The sequence below is a fragment of the Kogia breviceps genome, chromosome 20, assembly GCF_026419965.1.
Source record: "Kogia breviceps isolate mKogBre1 chromosome 20, mKogBre1 haplotype 1, whole genome shotgun sequence".
NCBI lineage: Eukaryota > Metazoa > Chordata > Mammalia > Artiodactyla > Physeteridae > Kogia > Kogia breviceps.
In genome coordinates this window covers 4476653-4501307 of record NC_081329.1, presented here as the reverse complement: position 1 = coordinate 4501307, position 24655 = coordinate 4476653, and the positions used below count along the sequence as shown (strand labels likewise).

The following is a 24655-nucleotide window of genomic DNA, read 5'->3' as shown; positions in this document are numbered from 1 at the left end:
GTCTTGTGAAAATGCGGATTCTGCGTTAGTAGGTCTGGGGTGGGGCCTGAGAACCTGCACTTTTAATGAGCTCCGAGATCCCGCTGATGGTGTTGGTTTGGGGACTGAAAGTGGCCAGTCTCCAGTTTGCCCTCTGGGGTTCTGTTGTGGAAACCCACGGTTCAGAGGTGAAGACCCTAAGCACCCAGGGCAGAGTGTGAGCCAGGGTCAGTACCCGAGGGTGAGTTTGGCAGGAAGCCCCCTCCTGTTCTCCAGCAGCCCCCAAAGGAGACCCGCATAAAAACGAAAACGCACGTGCTCGCTATGCAAACTCGGTTACAAGAAGGGCCTGAGCCTCCATTCTCCACTGGGCTCCTGTCCCTCCTTCTAAGTGGGGTTCCGCAGTCACCTCTGCTCGGAACCTTTGTGTCTTGTCTGCAGCTGGTAGCTCAGGTGTAGTCTCTCAAAGCTGCCAACTAACGAATGCGGCTCACCGTCGGGCTCTACAAGGATCGAGTCATTCACCACTGGCTGCAGCTGCTGGTCTTTAACACAACTTGAAAGGAGTTCAGGGCGGAGGTCAGGAATGAGGCCCTCTGTGCTCTGGGAAAACTGGTAGGTCAGGCCTTCAGAAAGTTAGATATTTTTAGGAGAAATATTTTACAAACCCGGATCCTTCCCATGCTTAGAAAAGCACTAAAACCATCAACTAAGATGTCCGTTCCTCGTGACCAGCGGCAACCTTCCACCAAGATGAGTGCTGGCTTGCACGCACCCCCTTTACCAAAATCACATATATGCTGGCTCCCCGCTTCGGAGCTGAGAGGCTGCCTCCCGGGCTGTGGGCCTCAGTAAGACAGTGAATAAACACACAGCCTTCTCGTAGTACATTTTTTAGGTTTTATTTATTTATTTATTTTTGCGGTACGCGGGCCTCTCACTGTTGTGGTCTCTCCCTTTGCGGAGCACAGGCTCCGGACGCGCAGGCTCAGCGGCCATGGCTCACGGGCCCAGCCGCTCCGCGGCATGTGGGATCTTCCCGGACTGGAGCACGAACCCGTGTCTCCTGCATCGGCAGGCGGACTCGCAACCACTGCGCCACCAGGGAAGCCCTAGGTTTTATTTTTTTTAAGTCGACAAAGGGTAACGTACAAACAAGTCATGGAAAGAAGCCATTACAATTCTTCTAATTCTTCTGATCCTTAACAGGGATCAGAAGCTCCAATGTCTGTGGCCGGGCAAGTAGTGGAAAGGTCTCCGCAGGCCTGGCAGGGTGCTAACACACGTGAACATGTGTGTGCATCCCAAGAAGGCAGCCCAAACACAGCTCCCAGGGAGGACGAGGAAGGAGGCAGGACTGGGGTCGACGCAGAACCTGCAAAGGCCTCAACCATCCTTACGGAGACCTCTGAAGCTGGGACCGCCCTGGCAGAGTTGGCCGGTCTCCAAGCCGAACAAGTAGAGATTCGAATTAATTCAGAGAGCCTAGTTCGGCCTAAACTCTGCTACAGCCAGTTAGGGTCTCACCGCACAGCCTGTTTGCATCTTCTTTCAGTGACTGTTCCCTCTGAGAACACTGTGGACCCTCCAGGGGAGGCGTGGGGGTGCGGGTGGAGGGGCGTCTCCATGCAATTGTAGACGATCAGATAACTGTGTGTTTCTGCCCTTCCTGCTTTTTATACCCACCCGTGATATCAGGGACTTCCTTTCCCTCCATTTTATAAGTCTGCCGTAGGAACTCTAGGTGACTTGTGTAATTTGGCTTCAAAATGCTCCACTGAACAGGGGATTATCTTGTTGGCAATAGACTGCTAGAGAATCTTATTGAATGATATCAACTAGTGGTTCTTTTCCAATACCAACATCTGGTTGAATGAGGCAACTGGATAAGCTACATCCACTGAAATGTTTTTATAAAATGAACCAAATCTAGGGGAAGAGGTAGGTATTATCATGCTTTTTGCATGTTATTTTAACAGTCAAGGGTATCCGATAATTCAAACAAATTTTCTTACAAGATACATATATTTAAAAAATATTACCCTGGGTATAATAACCCTTACGAAATGCCCTTAGGCTCAGTAGCCACAACTCAAAATATGGGATTTGTCCTCTGTGCTTCAGAATATCAGAATCATGGATTCGGTGAATTTATCCCCCATATCTGAAATTTTGTGTGCAAGTTAAATTTTTAGAAGCGTAGTGTTAGGGACTGAACGTTTGTCTCCCCACTGTTTCCAAATTCACCTAGTGAAATCCAGTTCCCAATTTGGTGGTATTAGGAGGTCGGACCTCTGGAAGGTGATTAGGGTTAGATGAGGTCATAAAGGTGGAGCCCTTTCAGAGTGAGACGCCCTTATAAGAGTTGTCTGTCTGCCAGGTGAGGACACAATGAGGGGACAGCCATCTGCAAACCAGGAAGAGGCCCTCACCAGGTAAGTGACCTGCCAGCATCTTCATCTCGCTCTTCCGGCCTCCAGAACTGTGAGAAATTAATGTCTGTCGTTTAGGCCACCCAGCCTAGGGTTTTTCATTCTAGCAGCCCAAACTAAGACACCTAGTAATTTAAAAAGGACATGGAGTGTTGGACAAAATATACTTCGTTAAAGCATATAGTTTCTTGAGATTATCATTTACATGTGATCTAGTTTCTTTAGAATTACATGAATATATTTGGGGTTATTGAGCATGATGGGTGATCTAGGATTTGAGAACCTTCCAGACTCTGCTCTTGCTGAAGAAGGAAAAATAATTAAACAGCAGCTTCTTGAAGAATAGAATTAACTGTAGTGGTTACACCCTTGTTTGGATAAACCTGATTGACAGAGGCAGAGACGAGTGACATGTTCTTGACACTAACTAGTTATTTGGCCTTCTCTCTAAGTTACGAGTCACCTCTCTCTGTCTCAGCTTACTCAGCTACAAAATACAAAGTTAGACTCAGGGATCTCAAATGTGGATTTCACATAGGAAACTCAGATCCTATGAACCATGTTTTATATTAATAAAGTGAGTTTTAACAAGCTTTGATGTATTATATATATATGTATAAATTTTTAAGAATTCTAGAAGAGAAAGGCTCATCATGGAAGCATCAGTGACCTTCTTATCTCCTATCTGCTCTCCTCATAAGAAACCCCTGCTGATAAGCTCCACATCATTAAGGGGGAGTGGTGCTTTTATGCTTCCTCTCTGATCAATCAAGTTTAGATGATAAAGATTTTACGTATGCCTCTCACTGTAGCTAAATCACTGTAGTGATATATTTTGTTTCTTGCTTACCTGTAAACACCTATACCTTTGTTTCTCGTTTCATTTCCTGATTTTCCCCTTTGTAAGATGAAAATATTACAAAATATTACAAATATCTCCCTCTCCTTTATGTGATCTTTCTTCCCGTTTCCCCCTCCCGCCTTCTATCATTTATATTTAAAGTTTACTGTTACACATGTCTACAAGTATACAGTTACAGTCTGGTCTTTAACCAGATTAAGTTTTGTGTTGGATTCCAGTACTTGAAATGATGATTGCAACCTTAACACTAGCTTCTCTAGCTCTGCCCACAAGTTCATTCAAGGTGTGTTAGTGTGTGTGTGTGTGTGTGTGTGTGTGTTGTGGAAGAGCTAAAGCTTAAACCATGCTTCTAATAGTTGAAAATCATTAACAGTGCTTACCTTGTTCTATTGATATAGTTATGTGGGGATTCAGTGAAATAGGAAGCAGACGTGCTGCTTAAGGCATTTGGGCAGTGATTCTGCTTTTTACCACATTCAGAGATGTGGCATTTCTTCCTAAATGGTAATATAAGTCCTGAATATGAAAGGGCTTCAGCAGAGAACAAAATTAAGCTTCTCGCATGAGACACAATCTTATTTTGTGTGGAGAGTGTGGAGAGTGCCTGTTAGGGATGAAAGGAAGCGTCATCAGTCACCCACCTGAGCTCAACTTCCAGATCCTTGACAAAATCAGTCGAGAACTTGGAGGGCATAAAGTGTATGGTCTCTCTTTTCTCCTACCCATAGCCTATCTGAAGGTTCCAATTATTATAACCTGTAGAGCCAGGAAATATCCTCTATGTATTATGATACTCCCAGGTACTTTTTCTCGTGAAGTTTTTCTTTCTCTTAATTTCCTCCCTCCCTCCCTCCCTCCCTCCCTTTCTCTCTCTTCCACATCCTTCCTTCTTTCTTCTCTACCTGCTTCTCTCTCTCTCTCTCTCTTCTTTCACTTTCTCCTCCTTCTCTCCCCTCCTCCTCTCTTGCTTTTTATCTCACTTTTTCTAATCAACTTTATTCTAGCCTCATAGTTTTTTCAAATGCAGTCAGCATGCCAGGTCTGCTGTACAACTACCGTCACTAAGCTCTCAGACTGGAAACCGTTGTTTGCTTGGACCCACATCTCCCTCCCAAATGTTGCGCTCATTCTGTTGGAGGATATCCTGAAATAACTTCGTAGAGACAGGATGGGTGGAAAGTAAACTTTCTGAATCGTACCTGTTTCTAGAGATCTTTATTTTAGCCCTTACTCTTGCTTGATAATTGTTTAATGTTGATCATTTTAATTTTTCCTGAAAAAAAAAAAAAAAAAAAAAGGAAGGTGTTGGTTGCTTCATCGTTTTCCAGCATCCAGTGCTTTGTAGGTGAAAGGTCTGGCACTAGTCTGATTCTCATTCCCTGTATGTCAACATGTTCCTTCCCTTTGGGAGTTTTTAGAAACTTTTATCCAACAGTTTAGAAATTTCACAATGTCTGAACATGTGTCTTTTTTATTTCTCTCTGAAGCAAAATCAGTGAACACTTTGAACTGTGGGAAATGTATCTATTTATATTGAGAAATTCATTTGCCCTATTTTTTTTTGTTTGATCTTTTTTGTTGAAGATTTTCTTTCCTCTACCTTGCTCCTTTTTCATACTATCCTGTTCTTATTTGAAGGATATTATATTTTAAAATCTCACTGAAAATACTTCTTGCACTTTCTCTTTTACTGTTGTCTTGTGTCCCCAAGTTATTTCTCTTTCCTCCTGCTTCATTCTGGTATGTATGATTCCTCCTACATTAAGAAAATGGCTTTCATTTTGTAGACTTTTTTCAACTATCCAGCAATCCTAGATTACCATCTAATATTTAAGAATAAGGCAACTGTCAGAAAGTCCAATCTGTGCTCTGTGAACATGGGCAGGGCTTGGCAATTGGCAGTCCTTATTGTAGGATGAGCTAGCTAGGAGCTGACGGTGTTAATTGCTGCATGCAGAGTGCCTTGTTTGAGAAAAGGAACTCTCTGAGCTAGCTTCCCTAGCTCCTTCTCCAAGTTTATCCAAAGTGTGCAGCCTCTGTGTGTGTGTGCGTGTGGCAGAGAGTAGGGGGGATTCCTATATATATTTTCTTGTTTTTAACTCTATATTTCGCTAGTTTACTGTATTATTACTGACATTTGAACTCTTAATCTTCTCAGAGTTGTATGAGCAGATCTTCTTCACCAGTTCTCGGTAAAACGTCCTTCACTCTTTTTTGACATTTTTCTTCCATCTTCTGAATTTTTTTTGGAAGTCTTCCACTGATCACCTTGCATTCCCTTTGATATTGTGGACTTATTTTATCTTCTTCTCTTTAAAAGTAATTTTAGAGCAGTAGAGGGAGAGGAAATAAGCACATGTTTATCATCTTGACTTGTATTATTATACGTTAGGAGGGTTGTGAGAAGACATTCTTTGAGTAACAGACAGTAATTAAGAAATAAATTAATCACCCACAAGCAACATTTCACACATAACTAAGTAGGCTCAGGAACACATTTCACTGATACCCTTCCTGCCTTGGGTTTTTTCCTTGCAGGGAAGATGCAGTGGGAAAAGGAAGGTGAGTGTGTAGGTGGGCATAAATGCCACCTTTGTGGTCCCAGGCAGAGAATAATGGGCACAAGTAACTGCATATTCACGCGTGGTTTTCCAGTAGCAGTACTGAGTAAATGCAGTGAGTCAGAGGCCTAGGGGCTCGATACGATGCAAATGGTGGCCAGTAAGATACGTGATGTATCAGGTACAGTTGCTCAAAATATTATTTAAAGTCTGATTTCTTGCTTCAGGCTAGATAACAGCAATGATATCAGCCGCCATTTACTGAGCACCTTCTGTGTGGGACCCTGTTCTAAATACTTTAGGCAGATCTCCACAACCATCTGGTAACGTAGGTACTGTTATGACCCACATTCCCATTTTACAGAAGAGAAAACTCAGGCACAGAGAAGACAAGTTAACTGCTCAAGGGCATACAGCTAGTAAGTGATGGAGCCAGGGTGGGAATTAAGTTCCGGAGCTCCTCTAAGACAGTGTGTGTATGCATATATGTGTGTGTGCATGCGATATATACGCTACAGTGTCTCACAACACTTTTGGCCAATGGTATGCTGGTAAACTGTCTTTCTAGGGGGAAAACAAGCCCTAATTAGTAATATTTGCTGACATATGTGGTATAAATACTCCCAACATGGTTGATTTCAGGACATTAACAATTTAACCATTGGCTCCCTGGTTAAAGGGGCTCCGATACAACACTGCTTTAGCATCGTAAGACCTCAATTGAGTGAGCTTGGATCGCTTTTATTCTTAACTCTTTGGTTTAATTTTCAGTCAGCCTTTATTACCATAAACAGAACAGGAGAGGAAGACATGGCATCGGTTTTATTTAGGAATGGAAAGAAGTGTTTTGACATTTATGGTGTTTAAGGATTTTGCACAAGTTAGAAAGAAATAGAGACAGATTGCTGGCAATTGGTAGGGACTGTGTTTTCCATCTACTCTTATACCTTTCTCATATTATTATATGTCACCATCCACATTCTAGAAACCAAATTTTAATTAAAGAGAATATGTGAGCAACCACATGTAATGCACAGCATAGAAAGGTCACAAGTTTAAATCAGTTGACCAATTCTTTAGTGCACCGTCCCTGCATTAGAACTATACGACTTCCTGTCCCTTTAACTCAGAAACAAATAGGTTGATGGTGGCAGCTTTAACTTTCCCCATCATATCCATTTTGAATGTGGCAATGATTTTATCCTTCAAATGGCTATGCTTTTCCAAATACTGAAACATGGCACCTCTTTACTGGCTGACCCTGGGTCGTATATGAAAAGACTCATCATATAGCACCTATGGGGCACAAACAATTCGCCGATGAACAATTTTTGAAGACCTTGTTATCTCATCTTTTTAACTTCCTAAGACAGGGTTTGAATATATATTGAGTAACACATAAATAGCAAAATAATCAAGAAAACAAGCAAAAAATTTAAATATGCCTTTTTAGACGCTTTTTTAAAGGTCTAGGAATCTTTTTGAAAACACGACCAGTAAAGTGACATAAATAGGTCTTAATCTATTTTCATAATTAGCATCCAATTAAGATACATATTTATGTCATCAGTTTTTAATTCAAATGAAATTAATTAAACTATTAAGATACTGAGTTCAATTATATTCTTAGCTCCAAATTCAAATACCAAGCATCAGATGTAATAACACTTTAAAAAGAAGTTCAACAATTAAATATTATGGGCTTTAGGGCTTCCCTGGTGGCGCAGCGGTTGAGAGTCCGCCTGCCGATGCAGGGGACGCGGGTTCGTGCCCCGGTCCGGGAGGATCCCACGTGCCGCGGGGCGGCTGGGCCCGTGAGCCGTGGCCGCTGCGGCTGCGCGTCCGGAGCCTGTGCTCCGCAACGGGAGAGGCTGCAACAGGGAGAGGCCCGCGTACCGTTAAATAAATAAATAAATAAATTATGGGCTTTAAAAGTATATTATAGTCTATGTATGACATCTCAATTAAAAATTCATTATTCTTATTATTTGCCTTTTGAAACCCAAAGGAATCATCTGAGTGATGGTAATGGAAACAGACCCTTTTTTTGTTTATGTGTATATAGTGTACATATGTATGTCTAACAACTTCAGGTCAGAATTCTATAAATCAGGATCAGCTAAACTTCTAATTTGATGGGGAGTGACAGGCCGTGAAGCCTTTCAACTTCATTTTTCTGGTGGTACACGGCTGCCTAACATATCAACGGATGGCAAACACACAAAACAGGCATTTCATCTTGATATAAATATATTCCAAGTTTAAATCTGGCTTCTCTTCCCCTGTTCCGAGGCCCCGTTATCAGCTGTCAGCAAGTCGATGTACCTTGGGGAAACCCACAAAAGTCAGATTTTCCCTCCCGCTCCGTGAGCGTGAGGCTGCGGGCCTGTCTCCTTATTGGCTTTCAGGCTGCCGTCAGCAGCTGCTGAGTCCAGCTTTCAAGTTCCCACTCGTGCAGACTCTGATTGGGTGGCACAGAGCAGAGGTCATTTGTGAAGAGGCTCCCCAGAAAGCGATGACACATGGCAAGGTCTGGGAACAGGTGACCGCAGGGCATTCCCAAAGCTACAGCTTTCCAGCCCTAACTTACAGAGAGCATGAAATCTTAAGGTGAGTGCAGGGAGAAACGGCGCAGATATACTAAAGGTGGGGGACAATACTGTACACGCGGTTTTATTAATGACTCCTGATGTAGAAGGAAGGTAGTGGAGGCAGAGATGACACCAAGAACGCGCGCTTCCAGTCCCGTCGAGTTGTCCGCAGACGGCTGAGCGAGCGCTCGGAAAATCAAGGCAGACGAGAGTTCCCGACCCACTGCTAATTCAAACCACCAACAGCTGCACGAGAGATTAGCAAAACCACAGTACAGCTCAAGTTCCCTAAATCATTTTCGGAAGAAATTATCAATGCTAAATATTTGTAGCTATAAGGTCAGAGATTTTTTTGGGTGGCTAAAAACCTTCACACGTTGAGAGCACCACCAGAGGAAAAAGCCCAAGAAAATCAACACAGTTGCTCGTCAGAAGACGGCCCAGGTTTTCTAATACGTGCTAAACAAAATGCGCCTTTATGATTAACAGCGTTCTTTCCTCCGCAAGCTAGAAGAGAGCATTAAGTGCAACTGATCACCAGTGACGAGAGACCCACTGCTCTAAGGCACTGAGATTCCATCAGGACTCACCATGCTGTGACTCAGTTACTTTTTTCTTTGGGTCTAAAAACCTTGGCTACTCTAATTATTTTAAGTATCCAATTATAGATTATTTCTTGTGGCTTTACTGTATCATTTATTTATGGAAATAAATCCCCAAAGTAGCAATTCCTTGAAACACTGAGCAGAAATCCAAACACCACTCAAAATGCAAACACATACAACACACATACACACACATATTCACTTTCAGGGGCTATACAAAGCTTAAATAAAAACAGATAATAAAAATGTTTTAGATATAGAAAGTGAAAATGCTCTTTTAGCATACAATTTTTGTGCTCATTTTACACAAAGAATTTTAGAATACACGAGGCAGACAGTGAGGAGCCTTTTCAGCCTCTGTTTCTTTCTTCTGTAAATATAGATGCGGACAGAAAAGATGGATTAGATGCAGTCTACTTTTTCCTCAGTTGGCTCACTTTTTAGAGGATTGTAAACCATGAAATGAAACTGAGTAAATGTTGAAAGTTTATTGCAGGCAGCACCTGGGGCCAAGAAGAGAAAAAGTTGTTTGGTTAAATATAGAATGCACATGTAATTTACAGCCAATACAGACATCGCTTCCCTACCTGGACACTGGCTGTTGTGTACCTGCTGTCGGGTCAGGCCACACGGAAGTGGGCTGTGTGTCCTCCTTAGTGCAGATTAGCTGACAGTCCGTGAGGGGAAAGAAAAGCAGTGGGAAAGCCATCTCTTTGAACCTCAGAATATAGGCTGAATTTTTGCTCCTACACATATGCGGTCATTGCTACTGTTATTTTAACGTTTTCATATGCTTTTCGTAGAAGAAGAAAAATTTCTGGCACACGCTGAAAACTGTATTTCCCTAGTGACTAGGCCCTTCCCTTCACCCATCCATAGCCTCCCCTCCCCAGGTACCCTGCTCTTTTCTACGCTTCTTCACGGGTAGAAAGTGAGCCTTGTTTTGTCAAGATGCTCTCTGTCAGACAACAGTGATTTCTTCACCTGCTCAGACGCCTGGAGGGAGCCCTTCTAATGCCATTACTTTAACTATAAGGGGCTGGTCAATTTTAAATTCATCTACAATTATATAATTATTTTTACATCCTGTTAAATCTAACTTTGAGCCTTCTAAGGTTTATTTCCTAAGAGGGAATCAATGAAGCTGATTTATTTTAGACACAAAGCCTCCCCACCCATAACTTATACTGACTTTTGTATTTTAGTACTTAAAAAAGAGTAAGGAATTCCTCAAACAAGTTTTTCAGATCCCAAACTGTGGGAAGTGAAAGATCAAAGCACAATAATAAGCAGTCTAACCTAATAAGTTGAGTATTGATCAGTAGGCTGTGTATCTTCCGCATCTGAAATCTCACTAATGAGCAGCAGTGGTTGGTCTTGAAATGCTTTGAGACTGTGATAGGCTCACGTGGAGAGCAGATGAAGCAAAGGACACGCCTCAAGTGCGGTGCAAAAATAATTCTGCTAATGCCTTTAGTTTACTAATTAGTAATACATTTTGTACCTGGGAGCCCTGAGATCTAAATGACTGAGACCTTTAAATAATGAACAGAGAATTGGGGGAGATCATTTATCCCTACCGACTTCTAATGAATAAAAACATTTGACTAGATTAGCCCATCTCAGCATGTACTTGAGCCGAAGCTCCACCTTCCTTAGGACAGATGTCAAGGGTAAGACCGAAAAGGCCAAGACTGGATCCTAACCACCGCCCGTCAACAGAGGAGAGTTTCAGGTATACTTTTAACACTTTGGGGGCCTTGACACGACAACAATTCACATTTATCCACTGCCTACTCAAGAGAGTCCCTGTTTCTATCGCAGAGGATTAAAATACCCAACAACACTTTAACGTCTCTGTCCTCATCAACCTCTGCAGGTTCATATAAATATGAATTTCAGATAAAACTTACCATAACTTCCAGTCACGTTAGCACATATCACAGCCCCAAAGAAGTTGGGAAAATACTTCTGGATTCTTAAAATCACTTTTTGGCATGCTGTGGTTGGATCTTTTCCTCTTCTCATATATTCTACAGCTTGGTAGCTGATTTAAACAGAGGCAAAACTTTAGTATCACAGAATAAACTAACTCCAAATTTGGTTACTTGAGGTTAGACATCTAACACCATCAAAACTGTCACATCTGACAAAATACAGTGCATGTAAGTGAAGAGAGGTAACTCCTGTGAAAGTATCAACAGGAAAGGAAGTAAACCTTGATACCATGTCTACCTTTTCAACGAATCCACCCACTCAGTTCAGATAAGGACTTCTATTTTTGGCTTCAGCTGGTGTTACTTAGTCAAGACAGCCTGAAGTCATACAGTATAGAGGTTATATTTAAGTAAGAAATGGGGCTACAATCAATGGGGAGAAATACTAGGCATGCGCAAAACATCTAGCTGCAAGGATTCTCTCTCAGTAATTAATTGTTCGCAGCGACTGCATTTTCTACTTTTATCATCAGTTATCACGGTTCCTTTCCTCAGCGGCCTTAGGTGAATCATTTAAATAGACCCTAAGTATTCTCATCTGGGGGGCAGTGACCGGTATTCTGTTTCAGAGGGCTGCGATTACTTCATCTGCATGATTAGGATTGTCAAAGTGATGGTGTCACGGGTTGGTAAGCGGGGTCTCTGAAAAGCTCTCGCCCACGCAAACTCGGATCACGCGGCACAGACATTACTCTCTCCCTCGAGGGACAGCGCCTCCTTCGGAGATCTCTGAGTCACAAAGGCAGGGGGCGCACCTTGGGAGGAAGCGCATCAGGATGTCGCCGTCCCCGGTCGCTGCTGCGGCCCCTGCAGTGCGGTCGGCATAGGCCCCGGACCCAGGGATTGGCGAGTCTCCTATTCGACTTCGGGAGGGCACATCGTGGTCATTCGGGACAGGAAGTCAAGGGCAGAACATGCTTTTAGGAGACGTTTCTACTTAGTCACTGACTAGCGTTTCAAGTAAATTCTTCCTCAGAATACAGAGAACAGACTTTCCTTAGTTTTCCCACTTAGGTTGTCGTGCACCCGCATGCATTTCATGGGAGTCACACAGCAGCCCATCGCACGTGGCGGGACGGCACAGCTTCACGGTGACCGTTCCGCCATCGCCATCCTTCATCATCTCGTTTCCGGACTAGCTCAGCAGGGCCCAACTGGTGTTCCTCACCTACAATCTATTCCTGCTGTCTGGGTCAGGCGCCAACATTTTACTCACGTTTTTCCTTGTAATAAACCTTCCACGCTTTTCTACTACTTTGAAATAAAATCCACACATCCTTGAAGACCCCCTGAAACCTGGCTCTGGCCTTCCTCCCCCGCACCCGACAGATGTGCGCTTTTGTTTCTGGCCGTTGGCAGCCCTGAACCTGAGCCTGTGCGACTTTGGATCTGCTAGTGCCTCGGCCTGGATGTCCCCGGAGCCTCTCCCGGGGCCAGGGTCGGCTCACACCCCTCTCTCCAGGGCTCTCCGACGGCCCCAGCTTAATCTGACCACACACCACCATCCCTGAACTCCGCAGCCCTGGCTCAGACACCTTCTCCTTGGCACTTAGCAGCTGCTAACTTATTTTCTCTCACCATCATCTTAGCTTGTGCTTTGCATTTGCATCCCCCATAGCACCTAGGACACACTGGTTGATATTCAGCACATATTTTCGAGATCTGGTCTTTCAGAGACACTAACCCAGGTATTTTGAATTTTATACCATTTGTAGATGTACCAGCAGCAATATTTCCCATCTTATGGATGACAACCATGCCTAGAAATTAAAAAAAAAAAAAAATCATTGTAGGTGTCAACCCTAAAGTGTACCTCAAATATAACCAAAGAATTGAGCAGCTGGTAATGTAAATATCCTCTTGCATTATTTTCAGGTAGAAGACAACAGGAATCTTGGGAATACTGAAAATTACACCAGTGGTAAAATCTGTGTTTTTTAATGACCTTGTTTCACAGCATCATTTTGTAGACATCCCATATCCTCACTTCAAATTGCTCACTTTTCAATGCTTTTTCAAATGTAATGCCAAAGAGAATCAGGGCTGTAGACGAATGGAAATTGTCCACATCACAGGAAATGACTGGAAAGATCATCTGAATGTGGCAAACATAACATTACTAAAGAACTAAATATCAAAGAGTTAAAAATCCCCAAGGGAAGAATCATTCGATTTATGTATAATTTACCAAAATGTATACAGATGATATGAAAAGAGTGTGTGTGTGTGTGTGTGTGTGTGTCTGTGATTTATTTTTTCGTAATTGCCAGTTAATCAAAATCACCTTCTGGTACATGATTAAGGACCACGAAGTTAAGAACTACAGGAAGGCAATTAAAACTAGCTGAACTTTAACCATAAAAACGGTAGAGAAGGCAAATTACCAATTGTGTCATGACCGTAATTATCTCCTGTTTCTTTGTAGGTAGAACCATCTCGCTTTAAGATACTAGGTGGTTCGTAGGGTCCACAGTATTTTGAAGCATCTGGTATAACATTCTGTAAACAAGATTTAAGTTTTATTTTTCAGAAAGGGTGATTTTAGTAACCAGCATGGAGTTATGTACAATCGCTAAACATTAGCAAAAAACCAAAAGGACATGGGGTAACTGAAAGATAAGAATTAAAAGACAAAGGTTAGCTAAGTCTTATGTGGACAGATGGATATAATTTTACTCAATACCTAGTGTAGTCTCAGAATTATATAATACGGAAGAGACATTTATATTATCCTGAAAAGATCCCCAGTTTTTCTCTGTATATGCCAAAAATTCTCAGCACAATGGCAAATATAAAGGAAGATTTTTAGATTAGATTTTTTTTCAGATTTCTCAAAGAAATCAGGTACAGAACATGACTTTTAAATTTTAGAATTTGTTCCCTGAACAAAGAAGAGCTACTCTGAAATTTAAAGCAAAATCTATTTTAAAATCTTCTATTTTTCAAAGCTAGGTACACGTGAACATATCCTAAGCTGTACTCTCAGATTCTTTTATGAATCTTAAAAGGCTCAGGAAAATAATCCAAATTCATAAGTTCAGGTTGTGGATATGGATTAGTATTAAAGCAAGAAACCTACAAGTCATGTCTTATTCATTTGCACACCAGGTGCCTCCCATGACCTGGTTTCATGCAGTGGCCTCTCTCAAGTGACTCCCTGGTTACTCGGAGGTAACTAGGATTTGGCGAAGAAACAGGTAAAAGACTAACACGCTCCACAGCAGGATTCCGGGTAGCAAAGACAAACCGATTTAGGCGAAACGTCCCATTGACCTAAATTATCTTCCTGGTAACACGCTAGACACCTAATAGTATAAATCCTCAAGTTAAAAACGAAAAAGATACTGGGTATACTTCACATAGATAAAGTATGAGAAATAGTTTAGACTAATGGCTTCCAAACTTGGTTTTCTTAATACATGGAACCTTTTGGTACAAGGAAACACATCAGAGCAGTTCTGAGTGAGGCAGCCCTTCTCCCACAGCAAGACCTTCACAGCCTGAAACCACGGCCAGGGGCCGGGAGTGCCCCACTCAGGACGTGGGTCGGGGGCAGCTGGGGAGCGTTCGAGACCACCCAGCGCCCACAGCTGGCGTCAGTCGCTGGTGCCGAAGCGCAACCAGGCTGCTGATTAGCACTGGAGGCAACAGGTGCAGGAGCGAGAGTGGAGGGGACGGCAGGTCATCTTCTCACGTAACTCACTTTTAAAACTCATGCGTACGCACCCTCCAGTAATTGGGCTGGCAATTCCAGGCAAGCCAATCGGAATGAAGAGCGCGAGAAGCGTTGGTGGATAACTCCTCGCTGATGAACCCCATGCTTTCGGCAAACTTGGTGGCTGGAGATGAGGAAGGAAAACGTAAATGAGTTCAGTATTATCTTTTTTTTTTTTTTTTTTTTTTTTGTGGTATGCGGGCCTCTCACTGCTGTGGCCTCTCCCGTTGCGGAGCGCAGGCTCCGGACGCGCAGGCCTAGCGGCCATGGCTCACGGGCTTAGTTGCTCCGCGGCATGTGGGATCTTCCCGGACCAGGGCACGAACCCGTGACCCCTGCATCGGCAGGCGGATTCTCAACCACTGCGCCACCAGGGAAGCCCTAGTATTATCTTTTAAACAAAATGCGTGCACAGGAATTGCTGTGGGGCAGCTGTCGCGCACGCGGAGCTCAGCCATCCTGGGGGTCAACACAGACGGTCGAGGGAGCATTCGCACGTCAAGTGTTGTGGGCATCAGTTTCTAGATCTCGACTTCCCTACGTCCTTCCTGACCCTGATCTGCTGAGACCCTTGCGGGGGCTGTGATGACAGCTCTCCTTTCCCACCTTCCCTGCAGGATCTCCCTGCTTCTGCTTCACAAAAGGAAAGGGACACCTCGGAACAACCGCGACTCTAACTGGGGTGCCGTGCCCAGCGTGAGACACCCAATAAAGGCACCACTGGATTCCATGAAAGACTGACAGCTCCAGTGTTTGTCAGGCATTTTTACATTCTGTTCCAACAAAATTGAAGGGTGCCTACTGGAACTGTGAGCTAATACGTGGTTAAGGATGGTCTTTTTGAATACAGGTCACGGTATGGTTTGGGGTATACACCGTGGGAGGTGTTCAAGCAAGTGCCATTGCCATAGCAAAACTCCATCCGTTCCCATCTTCTCTTACGCGCCTTGGGTCTTACACCCATAAAAATGTAATACAAGCAGAGAAATAATGCTGAATCCTGCTTCCCTCCAGCAATTACTCATTTATTAATAATAAACTGATTTCTAAAAAGCCTATTTTTAAAATGAAGAAAGTACAATTTAGAGGTTAAGTAACTTATCCAAAGTTAAACAGATATTAAGTAAAACAGCTGGAATTTGAACTTAGGTCTGCTTTTATCCACTATTTTATCCTGAGTCCTTTTTTCACAGTGAAGACGATAGACACAAGACTACATAACAATTGAGTACAAATATACCTGACTCTCCTGCTAACAGTGTGTGTGTCGTGTGTTCCAGTACTTTTCGCGCTACACCGATGGCGTTTTTAATTCGTCTAAGATCTCCCACTGCGCCTGCGTTCATGGTAGTACTGCAAGAAAAAAGTGCAGTAAGATCTATTAAGGTATGCTATAGGTTGGTTCACAAGTTTTTAAATAATTGCTTTACTTCAAGCTATAGTGTTTCGTAGGATAAACTCCACTGTCTTAACTAGACATGATGGCACATCCATGAAGTTCACACGAATTCCCACATTCAGACATATTAAGGAACAAACAGAGAATCTATTAGCCCTATATTCCCAAAGCACTAAGATTCTCAGTTTCCCGTGGCTCGTTTTAAATACGGCTCTTGAAAGGGGTTTTAAGGCTTCAGGTCAGGCAACCCACAGCGTTTGTGGTTGGTGGGTAAACGATGGTTTACCAGGTAAGAGGCATATTTCTCTACCTTGGGGTTCTCCCTGTTCTAAGGAGACTACCTACCTCGATGTGATAGTTTTCTACTATGATTATGATTTGTTTTTTCAAAATAAAATCTTTATTGAGCTACAGCTCATTTACAGTGTTGGGTTAGTTTCAGGTGTCCAGCCAAGTGAACCAGTTCTATATATGTATGTATATCTAGCCTTTTTCAGATGCTTTTCCACTATAGGTTATTACAAGATATTGAGTAGAGTTTCCTGCGTTATACAGTAGGTCCTTGTTGGTTACCTATTTTATATAAAGTCGTGTGTAAATGTTAATCCCAACCTCCTAATTTGTCCCTCCCGTACCTTTCCCCGTTGGTAACCATAGTTTGTCTTCTCTGTCTCTGGGTCTAGCTCTGTTTTGTAAATATGTTCATTTGTATCGTTTTTTTTTTTTTTAGATTCCACAGATAAGTGGTATCGTAAGATATTTGTCTTTCTCTGTCTGACTTACTTCACTTAGTTTGATCATCTCTAGGTTCCTCCATGTTGCTGCAAAGGGCATGACTTGCTTTTGATTGAGGGGGAAAGGCCAAGTACAATATGGTAGGGGTTCTGACCTGCATCAAAACTTATATACTGCGGGGGGAGGGATACACTGGGAGATTGGGATTGACATCTAACACACTACTGTATCTAAAACAGATAAACAACAAGGAGCTGCTGCACAGCACAGGGAACTGTACTCAGTACTCTGTAATGACCTACATGGGAAAGAACCTAAAACACGGTGGATAGATGTGTGTGTATAACAGATTCACTTTGCTGTATACCTGAAACTAACACAACGTTGTAAATCAACTCTACCCCAATAAAAAGTTTAAACACACACACATATACTTGTCCGTCTTGCTCTCAGTAGACTAATCAGCTGTGAGTGTAACTCAACCTGCAGCGGCGGTGCAGAGCGCTAAGGCTTTTCGGGGCGCGCCTACCCGTCCATGATCATGGCATCGAGGGTGGTCTCTCCAGACTCGTCGGGGCTGCCGCCGAAGCCCACGGTGCCGTCGCACCGCTCCCGCTCACACGCCGCACAGCCGCTCTCAACCGCGTCCAGCGCAGACCCTCCAGATGCCAACGTCCTCCAGGCTGCCAATCAAATCCCAAGAGGGCTCGTGTAGACACGGATTGCTTTTTTTCAATGCCAACGGCAACAAACCGAAAACGGCTTGAAAACTCCTATTTTTAAAACTGTTTGCATACTTACTCCAAGTTAAACTGAAATTTTCGTCTATCAGGTGCTGCAAAGCAGTCAGTGATATAGACGGGATTATGTAACACAACCCTTTACCGTGAAGAATTCAGACTTTGGCTACTCGTGCAAAGTGAGGGTTTTTTTCACTTATTAATAATACCTCTTGCTACTCTGTGTGTGTGTGTGTGTGTGTGTGTGTGTGTGTGAGAAAAGAAGTATTCTCTCCTTCAGTTTTAAAAGTTACAATTGAAGCTACTAAAAGGCAAACTGAAAATTCATGAAATCATAGCCCCGTAAATTTCTTCTGCATCATCAGATTATTAAAAATATACCAGCAAGTCTCCATAACAACAAAATAACAGCAAATAATTACAACGCGGGCTTCACGTGGATAATTCATTTAATCTTTCAGGTACTGTACAATGACTCTCCTTATTTTAAAGAGGAAGAAACAGACCCAGAGAGGTTATTTGTTCAAGGTCACACAGCTGGTAGGCAGCAAGTCAGGATTCAGAAGTAACCATTTTGGTTCCAGGGGCCACGCTTTTAACAGTAAACTATGTTCTCCAGAGCCCCAAACATGGAAAGGGGGGCGGGGAAGGTGTTCAATAGTCAATTTCTTTACTAATTAAAATAGAATTCCTTGACGGGTTAATGACACTATTGGTAAATAATTAGCATTACTACTGAAAGAACAGGCTTGAAAGTGTATTTACAGAAGTTCCCCCGCTCTGAATTCAGACAACATACACAGAATTGTTCCCAGCCCAGGGCCCTGAACTTTCTTTTCTGTCTCATTATAGCTGGGAATTTCTTTCTCAGAGCCTGTTTCCTCATTTTTTCTCTGAATCATATGCACTGCCTATAACATACAAACTTAGCTCCATCCAATTCTAAAGCTAATTCAGCCCCAGAAAATCGTATTAGCAGCCTCAAATTGGGGAGAAGGGGTCCGAAACTACTCCTAGGGTAGTATGTCTTAAACTGAAACAAGTACGATAAGAAAATGACAAGGTAATGGTATGTACAGGATGGTAGCAAAGCACGCAAGCCAGGCACCTGACTCAGACTGGGTTTGAGGACACTGAATGAGGGAAGTCTTCCTGGAAGAGGTAATATCTTAGTTTGGTAGTTTTCACAATGCTGACTGCAAATCAACATCACTTAGGCAGCTTTTTAAAAAAAAAAAAGCTTTGGTTCCAGCAATGAAAGGAAAACCTCAGGAGGTAGGGCCCAGGCACGGGTCCTTTTGAGAAGCTCTGAGGGTGATACTAACGTATAACCAAGGTTGAAACTCCTTTTCCAGGTGGCAGATACAGCGCGTCTGCATCGTGCAACAAAAAGTACACGTAAAGCGAGCACGCTTTGTTGGGGAACTCAGCCGTCGGAGAAGCCTAAGTAGAGGGTACTGGGGAGATGTGAGGGGCTCCAAAGGTGAGGTGGAGAGGCAGGAAAGGGCTGGAGGTCACGCAAAAGCCGGCGTAGGAGCCACTGGCGGAAGAGTCTGAGCAGAAAGGCCGTTAACTGCTCCGGGTCGGCAGCAGGGTGGAAAATACAGTGACTCGGGGCTGCAGAGAGGGGGTCACAAAATACGCTGAGGACCTAAAATGCAGCTGTGGCGGGGAGGAGGGTCCAGTGCCCGAGGCGCCACGGCTGCGGGAAAGGCTGCGGTGGAGGCTGCGGAAGGCCCGCCTCCCGGCAGCTCCGTGCGGTCGGCGGCGGCCCGCCCCACCCGCGAGCTCTGGCAGCGCAGCCCCCGGCCCCGCACCTGCTACGGCTGCATTCCTGAAAGGCCAAGTGTTGAGGATCAGGGGCAGAGGGCCGGAGATGCACACCGGGGCCCGGCAGAGCAGCAGCAGCGACAGCAGCAGCAGCCGGAGGCTCGACTTCCGCGCCATGGCCGCGCGCTGCCGCCGGGAATAACCCCGACGAGGCCCACGGCCGCCCGGGCCACCGTACCTCCGCGGCTGGGGAACCCGGAACTTACGGTCCCGGCGCCCCGCCCCGCCCGCTCACTTGGGGCGCGGTCCGGGCTCAACTCTCGCGAGACCTGGCCTCCTGCTGGGGACCGCGGGAGGTGTTCGTGCCGCTTGGGCGCCGGGGGTCCGCGCTAGCGTCCTTCTCAAGTGTACGCAGACTGTCTTTTTTTAGTACTCAACCGAAAGTTAGTATGAAATTGCTCGGCCTTGGTTTACACGAGCATGGGAACATTCAAGTTTGATTTTAACGTGTTAGCGTCTTATTAAAAATTGAAGTCGCTAAGTTTGCGAAGCTCACAGTGTGCTCCGTGGGGTGCCAGGCCGCAGAGATCCGTATGGTTTTTGAGTGTAGGGGAGGCGGCCTGGCTTACAGCCAAGCTTCTTTTAGATTTCTCCCTCCCTACCTTCAGTCGTCTTTTCTCTACAGCTTTTTGTAGGACGTCCTCTGGTTTTGCATCTCTGAGCTGAAAGAAATGGAGACGGCTGGAGAAGCAGAAATCAGCCGTCCCCCAGCTCAGGGAAGTGTACCTTCCCGCGCCTCCGGGGCACGAAGCTTCCTGGGTGCCTTTTTGAACGTGTTTTACCTTATGCCTGGCACCATTAAGTGCTTAATAAATATTTGAATAAAGGCAGAACGGAGACTTTACCTTGTTGAAAGGTGAACTGAAGCGTATTGAAGGTTCTGGGAACTATTTTTTCAGTAGACATACCATAAAACAATGATTGTTGAAAAGTGCGTTTATAACCTTTTACTTACGTCTATTTAATTTGCTTGTTCTTAACAATTAGATTTACTCTTGGAAATTTCATGAGACATTAAACAGCTAATCATCATTTAAAGTTATCTTTCTTGCTGACAAATTCTGCAACAGAGATAACGAGCTTATTTGACTCTGTAAACCGAGGTAGAATAAAAGTACTATATTTAATGCTGAGAGCTCCAAAGACTTGCCTCTTCTAAGTGACAAACTTAAATTAGGTTTTGTTTACCGAAGATTAGCCTAGATCATGTGAAATTGAAAAACATTTGGGTTAGTTTCTATATTTCTGTGAGTATACTTGATTTATTTAATGTTTGTCTTTAAGCCAATTAAAATAGAGCTGTTTACAGAATTAATTGTGGCAATACTGTTGGGAGGTTAAAAAAAAATCACACATCTATAATATACCTAGACATTATAAACATACAGACAGGTACAAACAGAGATCTTATAGCTTTTATTTTAAGATTTTAGCCATGAGACAGGTATGATAATGCAAACTCACTAGTTTATAAAATAACATTGGATCCAAATTGTGTTCCTGGCAGATAGAATACGTTTACCTGTTCAGATAGCTTTTAACTAATCTTTATGAAAGAGATTTCTAAGATTTTTCTTAGGCCTGGATTTCAAAATATCCTCCCCCCACCCCCGCTTCTGATAAGAATTACCTTGGTTTCTAGAGAAGACCAGGTAGAAGAGTTACATCTCAAAAGGCACAGAGAAAGAATGCAAGTTCCCCCAAGGACTCTTGTTCTTTAAGTCCAGATCATTTACAAAGTCTGCAAGTCTTTTGACATCTCATTGGGGAGGTTTGGGGATTGGTGGGGAAAAAAAAAAAAAAAAAAAAAAGGATGAGTGTGCTTTGAATTGTTTCTAGAGCTGCATTTCTGTTCCTGTAAAGACTTGATTTGTAATACAAGTTAGGTGTTTTTAATTCCTTAAATAATTGGGTTGCAACCTGAATGATATTAAGAGACAGACCCACCCATCTAACTACTTATCCTCAATTTGCTTCTTTATATCAGGGAGAAGATCTTCCACTAAGATGAAAATCAAAAGTTTTCGATGTTTCAGATTTTAGAGTTCTGCGTCTTTGGAATGTTTTAGTAGATCCTTCCGCAAAGGCTTCAGAATGTTTTTCTTTCCCTCTGGGTACATAGTTTCATTTTAGTTTAGAGAAGACCTAAAAAAAAGTTGCTCTCAGGCTCTAAACATCAGCTTCCAATTTGGCCAATTTAGGACTGTAGAGCTACTTTAATAAAAGAAAAAAAAAAAATCCTTTCAAATCAGAGAGCAGATTCCTGGCAGTATTGAACAAGCCCCTGGATGCAGAGGTATCCCCCAAAAGGGTACAAAAGATCCTACTCTCCCAAGAGCCAGAGTCCCCCACCCCCACCCCCCGAGAGCTGGCAACAGTCGGTAGGACCCGAGCCTCAAATGGGATGCAGCCCACATTTCTTCCAGGCCATATTCAGGGGCTTGCAACCTGGCAGCCTGCCAGGCCACGTTCTCGGGCCACAAATAAACAAGCAGGCATGGCTGTCCCTGGGAATGAGAGAGTCACCACCAGTGGGCACCTAAAAGCTAAGTCAAGAGTCACAATTCAAAGATCTCATTCTCACAACTGTTTTTCCCTGCCCATCTGGGTTTGGAAAGGAAGGCACAGCATGAGATTGTACCTTGCTCTCGACCAGGCCCCGCATCAGAGGTCCGGGACAGTTGACTTTGGTAAGAACCTTTGCCGGCTTCACCAGTTTCCCCGGGATCCCATCTGCAGGCTCTGGAGCAAGTTGGGGTGTCCCAGCGGGTCTCATCCAGGTCCCCAGAAACTGTAGAGGAGAAAAATAATGTTCCTTCTACCTTTTCTGGTGAGTGCCTGGCTGAGACCCCTTTACTCTAGGGCGCCTCCTAACCGGATACGCTTAGCTAGGTGAAAAGTTCACCGTGGCCACTGGATCTCAGGATTATCCTTGATGAGTTTAACCTGCCTGTTCAGCCTGAAAACAAACTTTGATTCACCTGAGGCTCCACACTGGACCCAGTCCAGCTCAAGTCAGTCCCAATCCGACCCCAAACCCAGTCCGGTTTCTAAGTCGGACCCAGCCTGACTGCGACCAGTTTCTGGACCCAGTACGGACAAAGAAATGCTCACATGAAGCCTGACAGCTCGGACTAGGACCCGGGGCAACTCGCGCATGACCTCCAGAGCCGGCGGGGAAGCGTGAGCTCAGGGCTCAGCAGGTACCCACGTTTGCTTGCTCTTGGCAGCAGGGTGTCAGGCGTGTATCGTACTTCACTCTCTCTTCTGACACTAGAACTGTTAAAAGATAAACTGAGGCATGTTAAATTTTTTAAAATTTATTTGAGCAAAAATCAATTCGAATCAGGCGGTATCCAATCTAGGAGGTAGAAAGCAGCTCCGAGGAGCTGTACAACATGAAAGACTTTCACGGGCAGAGGAGAGCAGGAAAAAGGTAGCTACACTGGCAAAAAAGCAGGTTGGTTATTTTAAAGTTACTTGCCTATAGGGGAGGAAACAGATTACCTAACTAGTGCTGACCAGACGGTTCCTGATTAACTGGTTTAAGGTTCCATTTCTGGGAGAGCCAAAACTGTGATTAAGTCAAGTCTTAGTTTGGTGATGTGGAGTTAACCTATTTTATACATATTAGTGTATATATGTCAATCCCAATCTCTCAATTCATCACCCCCAGACTTGTAAAATATTAACTTGGTAGGAGTTGCAAGGTTTACAAAAACTTCAAGGCTTTTATTTCTATGAAATTAAATACACAATTTAAATAGCATAAGGTAGCCTTAGAAGAATTATCCCAAGATAGGGAAGTGCTATTAAAAAGTTACGTGCAGGGACTTCCCTGGTGGCGCAGCAGATAAGAATCCGTCTGCCAATGCGGGGGGCACGGGTTTGAGCCCTGGTCCAGGAAGATCCCACATGCCGCGGAGCAACTAAGCCCGTGCGCCACAACTGCTGAGCCTGCGCTCAGGAGCCCGCAAGCCGCAACTACTGAGCCCGTGCGCCTAGAGCCAATGCTCCGCAACAAGAGAAGCCCCTGCTGGCTGCACGTAGAGAAAGCCCACGCAGCAATGAAGACCCAATGCAGCCAAATTAAAAAAAAAAAAAAAAAGTTAGGTGTAATTAAAGATAAGTGTTATAAACTTCTGCTGTGGGGTTTTGAAGGAGGAACAAGTCATGTGTGCTGGGGTCATCAGGGTAAACTAATGCCAGCTGAAATTTGAAATTTCAATTAATTTTCATTAGCACCTGCACTGAGCCTTAGTTTTCTTGATACAACCTCGGGAGCCAGGTCAAGTCTTAAGCAAAAATAAATTTAAAATAATAAAAATAAAAATAATTGTGTAACATAATATGTAAAAAACTGGTCTCTATGGCTCTCCCTAGTTGGGCATGTATATTTCTTCTGGCTAAAAGAGCCGGAACTTGTTACGTCCTGTTAAGTCCACTCTTGTCCAAGTTTCCTACTTGAAATCAAAATTCCCATCAGAGAGGTTCAGTTCATCTATCGGTTGGAGGAAAACAGCTAAATTATTTGATAGTGGGAGTGTTGGAGAAAAGATAGCGATACGTTAGCTTCCCCAAGGATATTTGTATTTAAAATAATTAGTGTGCCATCTCAAAGGAATCTAACTTATTTGGTGGCTTTCTAACATTTATTAAAATACCCGTTTGATCAACTCTTCAGTTTGCCTCAATTTAGAATCATCTCTGCAGCTGTGTCTTAAAGATGTTAAATTAGTCTGGATATTTGGGTTTCTTCTGGATTAATTTTTCCTTGACTCACAGTTGAAGCATAGTTTGAGTTTCAGTCCTAGAAATCACCTCATGTTACTCTCAGGTTTTCGTTTGTGCCTGTGTATAACTGGATGCTTATGCTTTATTTTGAGGTAAATCTAAGTGAAAAGAGATATCTGTTAATCAGTTAGATAGGAGACCTTAAAAAAAAAATGGTCCACAGTTTTCCAGCATCCTCTCCAATTATTTATTCTTTTAAATCATTAATTATATATAACAGCAGAAGTATGTAGCATTATTGATAAATCAAAATAATCAGATGTACATTATCTTTATTTAAATTTAGAATGCATTACACAGTTTTCTTTGGTCAAAAGCTCATTTTCCTAAATGGAATGCTAGCAATATTGTGGGAGGCCTCTCAAGGTCTGGATCTTAAAACACAGGGCAACAACGTATCAGTGTGGTTAATTCA

The 24655-nt window shown here is 43.4% G+C and overlaps 1 protein-coding gene and 1 long non-coding RNA gene across 2 annotated transcripts in view; one reads left to right on the top strand and one right to left on the bottom strand.

Moving 5' to 3' along the window:
* Nucleotides 1–8491: 8491 nt before the first annotated feature.
* Nucleotides 8492–19677, bottom strand: AGA (aspartylglucosaminidase). The gene is made up of 9 exons (XM_059049083.2): nucleotides 19434–19677; nucleotides 17406–17559; nucleotides 15983–16095; nucleotides 14754–14866; nucleotides 13412–13526; nucleotides 12712–12787; nucleotides 11783–11890; nucleotides 10944–11077; nucleotides 8492–9533 (listed from the first exon to the last, which is right to left on the bottom strand). The coding sequence occupies exons 1-9, from the start codon at nucleotides 19561–19563 to the stop codon at nucleotides 9433–9435; spliced, it is 1044 nt and encodes a 347-aa protein (XP_058905066.1). The 5' UTR covers nucleotides 19564–19677; the 3' UTR covers nucleotides 8492–9432.
* A 2140-nt stretch (nucleotides 19678–21817) lies between these two features.
* LOC136793309 (uncharacterized) overlaps nucleotides 21818–24655 on the top strand; it is a 211661-nt gene continuing 208823 nt past the window's right edge. Inside the window, exon 1 of the long non-coding RNA XR_010838444.1 lies at nucleotides 21818–22649. This is a non-coding gene — a long non-coding RNA (uncharacterized lncRNA). The remainder of the gene's footprint in view (nucleotides 22650–24655) is intronic.